The sequence below is a fragment of the Galeopterus variegatus genome, unplaced genomic scaffold, assembly GCF_000696425.1.
Source record: "Galeopterus variegatus unplaced genomic scaffold, G_variegatus-3.0.2 Scaffold1110, whole genome shotgun sequence".
In the NCBI taxonomy this organism is placed as follows: domain Eukaryota; kingdom Metazoa; phylum Chordata; class Mammalia; order Dermoptera; family Cynocephalidae; genus Galeopterus; species Galeopterus variegatus.
Genome location: NW_007727221.1, coordinates 103,821 through 114,316, shown reverse-complemented (window position 1 = coordinate 114,316; position 10,496 = coordinate 103,821). Strand labels below are relative to the sequence as shown.

Here is a 10,496-nt window from a genome sequence, read left to right as displayed (position 1 = left end):
GAAATTAACCCACGCACTTACTGCCATTTGATCTTCGACAAAGGCATTAAGTCTATTCACTGGGGTCGGGACTCCCTCTTCAGCAAAGGGTGCTGGGATAACTGGTTATCCATTTGCAGGAGATTGAAACTAGACCCACATCTCTCACCATTTACTAAAATCAACTCAAAATGGATTAAGGATTTAAATATACACCCTGAAACAATAAAACTTATTAAAGAAAATATAGGAGAAACCCTTCAGCAAATAGGGCTGGGCACAGACTTCATGAATATGACCCCAAAAGCATGGGCAACCAAAGGAAAAATAAACAAATGGGACTATATCAAACTAAAAAGCTTCTGCACAGCAAAAGAAACAATTAACAGAGCTAAAAGACAGCCAACAGAGTGGGAGAAAATATTTGCAAAATACATATCTGACAAAGGACTAATATCCAGAATATATAAGGAACTCAAACAACTTTACAAGGAAAAAACAAGCAACCCAATTAAAAAATGGGCAAAAGAGCTAAGTAGGCATTTCTCTAAAGAAGATATGCAAATGGCCAACAGTCATATGAAAAAATGCTCAACATCACTCAGCATCCGGGAAATGCAAATCAAAACCACACTGAGATACCATCTCACCCCAGTTAGGATGGCTAAAATCCAAAAGACGCTGAAAGATAAATGCTGGCGGGGTTGCGGAGAGAGGGGAACTCTCATACATTGTTGGTGGGAATGCAAAATGGTGCAACCCCTATGGAAAATGGTTTGGAGGTTCCTCAAACAGTTGCAGATTGATCTACCATATGACCCAGCTATTTCACTGCTGGGAATATATCCAAAGGAATGGAAATCATCAAGTCGAAGGTATACTTGTTTCCCAATGTTCATTGCAGCTCTCTTCACAATAGCCAAGAGCTGGAATCAACCCAAATGTCCTTCATCGGATGAGTGGATACGGAAAATGTGGTATATCTACACAGTGGAATACTACTCAGCTATAAAAACGAATGAAATACTGCCATTTGCAACAACATGGATGGACCTTGAGAGAATAATATTGAGTGAAACGAGTCAGGCAGAGAAAAAGAAATACCACATGTTCTCACTTATTGGTGGGAGCTAAAAATAAATTAATTAATTCACTCACACACACACACACACACACACACACACACACACAAAATACCGGGAGTGGGGGGGAAGAAGATATAACAACTACAATTTTTTGAAGCTGTTACAACAAGCAAACGGAAAGGACATTCTTGGGTGGGAGGGGGAAGAGGGAGGAGGGAGGGAGGTTTCGGTGATGGGCCATTATAATCAACCACATTGTATATTGACAAAATAAAAATTTAAAGGAAAAAAAAAAAAAAAGAAGAGCCCTAGTGGAGTTTAACCATTGTCTATGGGTACCAAGGCCATTCTCACTATGTTGTCAGTAGAGACTATTTGTGGGGCTGGAAATTCCACCTGCACACAGCAATAACAAGGAGTTCCCCTTCCCTTGGGTGACAATGAAGGCTGAATGGGGACCATGGACTTCTACCTATACCAGCAGTAAGAAGGAGGCACCCACCACCCCTTTCCCTGTTAGAGAAAGCCAAGTAAAACAGGAGATTTAAAAAAGATTCAAAGTCTCAAAACATAATATGAAAGTTTCTAGGTTTCAATTGAAAGTTACTCACCATACCAAAAACCCAAGAAGACCTCCAACTGAATATAAAAAGAAAACCAATAGATGTTAAAATTGACGTGACAGAGATGTTAGAATTGCCTGACAGGGCCGGCCTGGTGGCGCACTGGAGAGTGCACCGCTTGGGAGCGCGACGGCACTCCCGCCGAGGGTTCGGATCCCATGTGGAGACCGGTTCCCGCTCACTGGCTGACCTGCAATTCCGTTGCCGGTCCCCGGTGCAGGCGCGACACCGAGGGTTGCGATCCCATTACCGGTCAGTAAAAAAGACAAAAAGGAAAAAAAAAAAAAAAAAAAAAAAAGAATTGCCTGACAAAGTAATACAGCCATGGTAAAAGTGATTCAATGAACATCTATAAACACACTTGAAGCAAATGAAAAATACAAAGTATCAGCAAATAAACAGAAAATATAAAAACTAAGTAAAAGTTCAATAACTGAAAAATACAATAATCAAATTAAAAATTCAATGGACAGGCTCAAAAGCAGAATGGTGGGGGAGGGGAGAGAAGAGAATCAGTTAACTTAAAGATAGAACAACAGAAGAAATGACCCAATTTGAACAACAGAAAGAAAAGAGACTGGGGAAAAAAAAAAAGACAAAAACAAAACCCAGAGCCTCAGGGACCTATCAGACTATAATAAAAGATCTAACATTCATGCCATCAGAGTCCAAGGAGGAGTGAAGAAAGAGAATAGGTATAAAAACGTCCCAAATTGGCACAGGACATTAAGCCTACAGATTAAAGAAATTGAATGAATCCCAAACAGAATAAACCCCCCATCTTGCATAGGCCAAGATGCACCATAATCAAACTTCTGAAAACCAAAGACAAAAATAAAAATCCAACTTAACAAAATGTGCAGGCTACAGCTAAAGCAGTGCTGAGAGGGAATTTATAGCCCTAATTAGAAAACAAGTCTGAAATCAGGAATCTAAGCTCCCACCTCAGAACCGAAAAAGAGAGGTTTAAGATAAACCAAAAGCAAGCGGATAGACTATAACTGTAAAGATAAGAACAAAAATTAACAAAATTTAAAGGAGAAAAGCAATAAAGAAAGTCACTTATATAAAGAGGTGGTTTGTTCTTGAAAAGATCATTTGAATTGGCAACCCTTTAGCAAGACTGAAAAAAAGTAGGAATAGAAGCCACAAGTTATCAATAACAAGAATGCAACAGATGATATTACTATAGACCCTGTAGATAATAAAAAGATAACAAGGAAATACTATGAACAAATTTATGTTCATAAGTTTGGCAACTTAGAAAAAATAGACAAATTCTTAAAAAAACAAACAAACAAACAAACAAACAAAAAACCCCACAAACTACCATGACTCATCCAATATGAAATAACTTCTATAGCCCCATAGTTATTAAGAAAATTGAATTTATAACTTAAAAACTCCTCCAAAAGAAATCTTCAGGTCCAAATAGTTTTACCAGAGAATACTACCAAATGTTTAAAGAATTGTCACTAATTCTACACAGTATCTTCCAGAAAAATCAAAGAGAGACTTCTTAATTCATATTAGGAAACTAGTATTACCCTGATATTAAAACCAGACAAAGACAATACCAAAAAAAAAAAAAAAAAGAAAAAAGAAAAAGAACTACAGACCAATGAATATGGACACAAAATTTCTTAACAAAACATTAGCAAATAGAATTCAGCAATATATAAAAAGAATTTTGCACTATAGCAAGAGGGATTTTTTTCAGAGATGCAAATCTGGTTCAATAATCAATAATCAGCCAATGTAATCCATCATATTAACAGGCTAAAGAAAAAAATCGCATGATCACCAATCAATGCAGAAAAACATCTGACAAAATTCAAAAATATTCATGATAAAAACTTATGAAAAATAGGGGAACTTCCTCAATTTGATAAAGAACACCTGTGAAACACCTACAGGTAACATTATACTTAATGGTGAAAGACTAAATGCTTTCTCCCTAAGATGGGACTAAGGCAAGAATGTCAGCTCTCAGAACTCTGTTTCAACATAGAACGGAATGTTCTAGCCATGCAATAAGGCAAGAAAAGAACATAGGTATACAGATCAGGAAGAAATAAATAAAACCATTCATATTTGCAGATAAAATTATTGTCTACACAGAAATTCCCAAAGAATCTACTAAAAACTCCTAAAACTAAAAGGTAAGATCACAGGATGTGAGATAAGCATGTAAAAATCAGTTACTAGCAATGAGCATGAGAACGCTGAGATTAAAATTACAGTACCATTTAAAATCTCTAAAAAAAGAGAGAGAAACACATATATAAGTCTAACAAAATAAGAACATGAATTGTATATTGAAAACTATACAATGCAGATGAAAGAAATCAAAGATCTAAATAAATAGAAGCATACTGTGTTCATACACTGGAAGACTCAACGTAGTAAAGATGTCAGTTCTCCCCAAGTTGATATACAGGTTTAACAGAATTGCTGTCAAGATTCCAACAAAATTTGTTGTATATATAAACAAAATTATACAAAAGTAAGAGAAAGATAAAGGAACTAGAATAGCTAAAACAATTTTGAAAAAGGAGAATAAAGTGGGACGAATTAGTTTCCCTGATTTTTAGGACTCAGTATGTAGCTACAGTAATCAGAACAGTAGTATCAGTGGAGGGATAGACACATACACCAATGGAACAGAATAGGTAACCTAGAAACAGATTCACAGATATGCTCCAATAATTTTGACAAAAACCAAAAACAATTCAATGGAAGAGAGACAATCTTTTCAACAAATGGTGCTACAGCAAATGAAAAAACATGCAACAGACTGAGGAAAAAAAATTTGCAAGCCATATATCTGACAAAGGACTAGTTTCTAAAATATATAAAGAACTCTCCAACCTCAACAGTAAAAGAACAAACAATCCTATATGAACACGGCAAAAGACATAAAGAGACATTGTACCAAAGTTACACAGGTGGAAAATAAACACATGAAAAGATACACTTGCTAAATTAAACTTCCCTATGCTGACTTATACCAGATACACATGCACACACATACACACACACAGACTAAGTCCTGATATTTAAAGACCTGAAGTTTCATATCCTCTCCTCTTTAACCCCCACAGTGCCCCAAAATCGTCTATGTTGTAGTGAAAAAGGGGGGGGGGTATATAATAGTTCTCTTAGTTACCTCTCCATTTCATGTTAATTATACAAAATAAGGATCATAAGTAAGAAAGGAATACAAACCAGCATCTCCTTCAACCTCCTTTTTCTTTGACCGCTTAATCTTCTTCTTTAGGACCTTCATGAGGAAGTTAGAAAATTTATTGTTTTCTCCAATGGCTGCTTGGAAACCAGCGTAGAGTGCCTTTTCTTGGTCCTGGAGCTTGGTGATTTCATTCTTTTTCTCTTCCATCTCTTTAAGGGTTTCATTTATTTTCCACTAAATGAATAAAAACAAGAACAAATAATAAATAAAATATTTCTGATAAACCAGGTTTAGAGAGTAGTGTACTTCATAATGCAACGTTACAGTCTGCTAGATTTTTTTTTAAAGCTTCTTAATAGGAGTTCACATTTCTGATGTTTGCAGAGTCATCCATCTATTTGGTTAAAATTTTATAATTCTTTTGTAAAAATCAGTTAAGTTCAGAATCATGAAGATCAGCTTTTTAATGTCTAGAAAGCTTCTTAATAGGAGTTCACATTTCTGATGTTTGCAGAGTCATCCATCTATTTGGTTAAAATTTCATAATTCTTTTGTAAAAATCAGTTAAGTTCAGAATCATGAAGATCAGCTTTTTAATGTCTAGCTTCCTCAAAGAAGTCTAAATCAAACAAATTGGAATTTTTACTGATATATAAATGTCAGCTAATATTTTTGCATGTGTGGTCTCAAAAACAAAAGATTTTTAATTATGGATATATGATAACTCAAACACAAAGACACATCATTTCTGATGAAGCTGATAGACCTAAAAACTGATGTCACTATTTAGTATATAATATCTATTTAATAGAATCCTTATTCTTTTAAAACAAATATAGATAGTATAATTCATCACTTTAAATTTAACATATAGCTATAACAAATAAAGAAACTTTGTTTCCTACAATATATTATATATCACGCTAAAACTAGTGTAATCTAATTATATATTACATTAAAACTATCTAATTATATATTACATTAAAACTAGCTATCACATATAAGAAACTTACCAATTTCTTTTTCAGCTATGTTTATAAGGATAACATATAATCAAAACTCAATTTCATATGACAGCTGGTGACAAAAATATGGACTTTTAAAATCCATAGAACTAAATATAAGGTTCATTTTTGAAAATTTCATTTTCCTACCTTACAAAATAACAAACCAAATTCACTAAAAAAAAAAAAAAAAAAAAAAAAACCAGCCATTTTTCTCTCACTAAGGATACTAATGATGGAGAACAAGCAGGAATAACGGGAAAAAGGGGGGTGGAAGAAAAGACAAGAGGGCAATTCAGTTAAGAAGAAAAAGAAAGCAAATCAGAATCAAGTTCCCTCTACTTCTAAGGGAGTAGCCAGCTGGGAATCTCCTGCCTGCCCCTACTTGCATGTCCTGTTCCTCTTTGTCTAATGAATTAACACGCTCTTGAAGTATATTTTCCTGTTTTTCAAAATTCTTGAGGAGAAGCATTTCTTGAAATAACGTGATATGGTGCAGGTCAGATAATTTCATCTGAGTATCTAGTTTCAGTTTTTGATGTCTCAGGAGACGGAGTTCTGCATCAAAAGTGACAATCAGTTCTTTAATCTGAGATAGAAAAAAGATTTGAGGATATGTTAGAAACTTTTTAAAAAATAAAAGTTACATATTTTTAAAACTATCAGTACTAATTTTTTTAAAAGCATTTTTTCATTATGTCATTATTACAGATGTGTGTGCATGTATGCATGTGTGTGTATAGTCATAGAAATTAATGGCATTAGACTTTCTTCAAATAATTTATTAAGTGAGAGGAATTCTGTAACTACAGTTCTTCCAGCTGTTTCTTCACCACTGATTAAGCCATCAATCAAGAATGTCCTCCTTACTGTACTGCAAGGACTACAAGCTCTTTATGGGTAGTGTTTACATCTGTCTCCTCTCTTCCCCCCAGTATCTCTACGTTGCCTTTCATACAGTAAGCACAAACAAAATTTTCCCCCAATTTCTTATTTTGAAAAATTCCAAAGCCACAGAATGGTAAATATTTTTACCTAGTTAAATATAATTATGGAGCCACAAGAAATCTATCTGTTCAATCTTATTGTTTTACAGATGAAGTAACTGAAGTCAAAAGTGATTTTCTTGAGATCAAAGCTAATTTATTACAGAGGTAGGATATAAACCTAAGTATCCCAAGTCCTGGTCCAGACCTTATTCCTGCTGTCCTAATGACTTTTAAGGTCTCATTTTTGCTCTGATTTTGGCACAGCTCTCTCTCAACTCATCCCAAAGGAGAAGAAGAGATCAAGAGAGAGCCCAAGGGCTAATTCTCCTGAGGAAACTAGTAGTTTCCTGGAAGAGACAAACCATGACATGTTTTTTATCAGGTGTGATACGGTGCCTCAGCTGTCAAGAGTCTGTAATGAGGGACAACCCAGCCTGGGGCTGAGAAAGAAGAAGAGATCTGTGGGTTTGAGACAATGAAATTGCTAGAGAACTTTAGAGAGCTAAAAAAAAAAAAAAAAAAAAAATCGCAGCAAGGAAAAGAAAAAAATTAAGCTTTTAAATAAGTATGGCTGTAGACTATGCGTTTGGGCTCCCCTCTAATACTTCTTTAACAAATTTGAATTATAACTAAATTTCTTTGGAGGCAAGACTATATTATCTTCAGTACAACACCATTTCAATCCGGGCCACAAAGTTCTCCAAGTTTGTCAGGGTTACACTTGTTTTATTCTCTCTAATCTCTGTTTGCCTGTAAGCTATATGAGGATAGAAAATATATCCTTCTTGAGTATTATTGTACCCCTACTACCTAGCTAGCACTGTCCCAACACACAGAATTCAATAAATATTTGTTAAATTAATAAAATAAATTAGTTACAATTAAATCAATCAAAACTTTTGACTGAATATTTACTATATGTCTGGCATTGTCCTGGACGATATGGTAGAATCAGAAGTATATGTGGCTCCTCCCTCAAGAATTGTATAATGTAATTTGCAAGACAAAACTAACACGTGTGAAACAGAAAGAAAAATAAGTAAAACATGAGGTGCTGATTACAGGTTCAAGTGAAGTTTAGAAATAAGGAGAGAGTATGTAACGTGGGCGGAAGATACAGGTGAGGGTTTGGAACTGGGCTGCACTTTGAATGATGACTCAACTCTGGAAGGAAGTCGTGTCAATGCAGGTAGAAAGAAATAGCAAAAGGAAAAGCACAGATATAAAACTCACAATGGTGCGGGAAGGAAAGGGGAGCGGGGGAGAGGCAGGAACAGTGAGAAAACAGGACTGGATGAAGCAGAGATAATGGGTGAGGCATAAGGTTGGGAAGCTGTAGGAGGCACCATCACAGGGTGCAGTTGGAAAGACACACTGAAGAAGGGGACCGTATGGCTGGCAGCAGGGAGTTGTCTATCGGAGAAAGGCTCTTTTCCTTTCATAGTTAGAGCACACCCTGCACAACTGGCCCTAGTCTTGTCCTGATTTTCTTAGAAATAAAAGTAGTTGCCATTCCAGCTCCAGAACAATTTTGAGCCCAGTCATCACCATAAACACTCCCACTAGGGAAACAAATCACACATTAGAGAAAGAAGACGGTGTGAAAAGCAGAGGGTGCCCCCATTTCCCTGAAAGATTTTTATTATTTCTTCCACTTTCCCTTCACCATGACTTCAGTTAGATGCCAAGTAACTAAAACATGAGGTTGCCTTCATTCTTAGTCAGTTTCCAAAAAGAAAAAAGTTAAAAAGCTCCACAAATTTCTGGGCAGAGCACAGTGATTTTCAGAAGACCAAGGCTGGGGAGGAAGACAATGCATGAGTGAATGGTGAGCTGCTCAGGGCTTGGAGAAGGTTAATGGAGAGAAATTTAAATGCATAAATAAGAAACTAGATCTAATTTTTCCCCTGCTCTCCTCCCTTTCAGCTTTCAATATAAACAGCTTCATCCCTTACCCTGTTGGTCAAATATTGCTGCATGTACAAGTGTTTAATCTCGTCCCTCTTCATAATCTCCAGCTCCACCTCAGTTGGCTTTGCTTTTTCAAATTCCATAAACTTCGGAATATCTAGATTGTATGCTGATGCCTTTGATGATCTAGATAATGAATCTCGTGTGGTCAAATCCCCATCCTTTCCAGAAGAGAGTTTGAGGAATCCTCCAGCTGTGCCTCCAGACCCTGCTTGCTCCACTTGGGAGGACTTTTTATCCTTACTTTTCATCTGCTGCTGTTTAAAAGCCAGGAGAGTTTCCTCATCATACTGAAATCTCTTTTCTGGAACTTCTTCTGGGTGTATCTCAGGGATTTGGGGAAGGGGAGTGTGCTTAGATATTGGAAGAGCCGACTGAATGTTCTTCAGTTCTTGTACCAGACATTGTATTTCCTCAATAACAGCCACTTTTAGGTCTCGGAGAGAGAGGATGCACTTGTTCATGTGCTTTTTCTTTCCATGGACCTGAAAAACAGAAGAGGAAGAAAGCAAAATGACAACCCTTTCACAAAGGACAGTCTGAAATATGGTTTGCTCTTGTCCCTTGACTAGTAGGCCTAGCAAAAATTCAGGATAAAAATTGATATGATCACTCCTGTTCACCGCTAATTTATCCTTTTCTCTAGCTTTTAGGCTTTTTCCCACTAGTCCCTCCAACATGGAAGGCTAATCTGGATATGACCTGTGGTATCCCTTTGCTTTCCGTGATTTGTTCCCTTCAGCTGACTCATGTGGCTGAGTTTCCCTGTCCTCCTTCACCACTCCATGGAAGCCCTTTCTGAAGCCTTGTGCTCAGCTGAGTACTCTCCCCTGGGAGGGGAAGGCTATTAACTACCTTTCCCTGCTGGAACCTTTAGACTCACCTAGGGCTGCTCACCTATGGCTGAACTACAGATTAGCCTGTTTTCATTCTGTATTTCAGGCATACAATTACTGTTACTCCTATGTGTAGGCAAGCTCATGATCCTAGTTTCAGTATCGTGTCACACCAAGAGATTTCAGGATGCTTCCTTCCTACTCTATTTATCTAAGCCAAGCTGTGCCTCTGCCTCCAGGCACAGGTGCTATACATGCCCCTTGCTCCTTCATGACCAGCTCTCTCCCTGGTCTGTGTTTCTTAAATGCCCTTATCAGGGCCTAAGGGCACATGTAACCCTACCTCCTGTGTGCAGTTAGCCTACTAGATGGTCCAGAGGCCATTAAGAGTTACTTTGCATAAATATATAGCTTTTAAAAAAGATCAAAAGGCACTTCAATCTGTCTTATAAAACTTACCTGTATATTTACTATCTATGAAGCAAAAACACTGTAACAAGATAGAAGAGACATTTTGCATACTTGAGAATAAACCATTAAAGCATTAAACTAAAAAAAAAAAACGTTAAAGCATTTAAACTGAAAATAAACGATTAAAGCATTTAAACTCAAAAGCTAGCACTTTGGGTGAATAAGGAAGCACTTCTGAAGTGCCTAGAGGATTGAGGATAAGGCCTACAAGAACAATCTCAAACCACTATGTTAGCTATAAGGTCTACCTCTTTGAGGAGCCCTCTTTACATGTTAACTCTTTCTTTCCAGTTTTTCAAATACTATACAAACTTAAACATTGACCAGGGGACAGGGGAATATACAATA

At 36.5% G+C, this 10,496-nt stretch overlaps 1 protein-coding gene across 1 annotated transcript in view; it reads right to left on the bottom strand.

The window, feature by feature from the left end:
• Positions 1-10,496, bottom strand: part of CFAP44 (cilia and flagella associated protein 44) — a 139,754-nt gene that overhangs the window by 30,709 nt on the left and 98,549 nt on the right. The window contains exon 29 of the mRNA XM_008574819.1: positions 4,916-5,111. Coding sequence (XP_008573041.1) covers positions 4,916-5,111 — 196 coding nt within the window. The remainder of the gene's footprint in view (positions 1-4,915; positions 5,112-10,496) is intronic.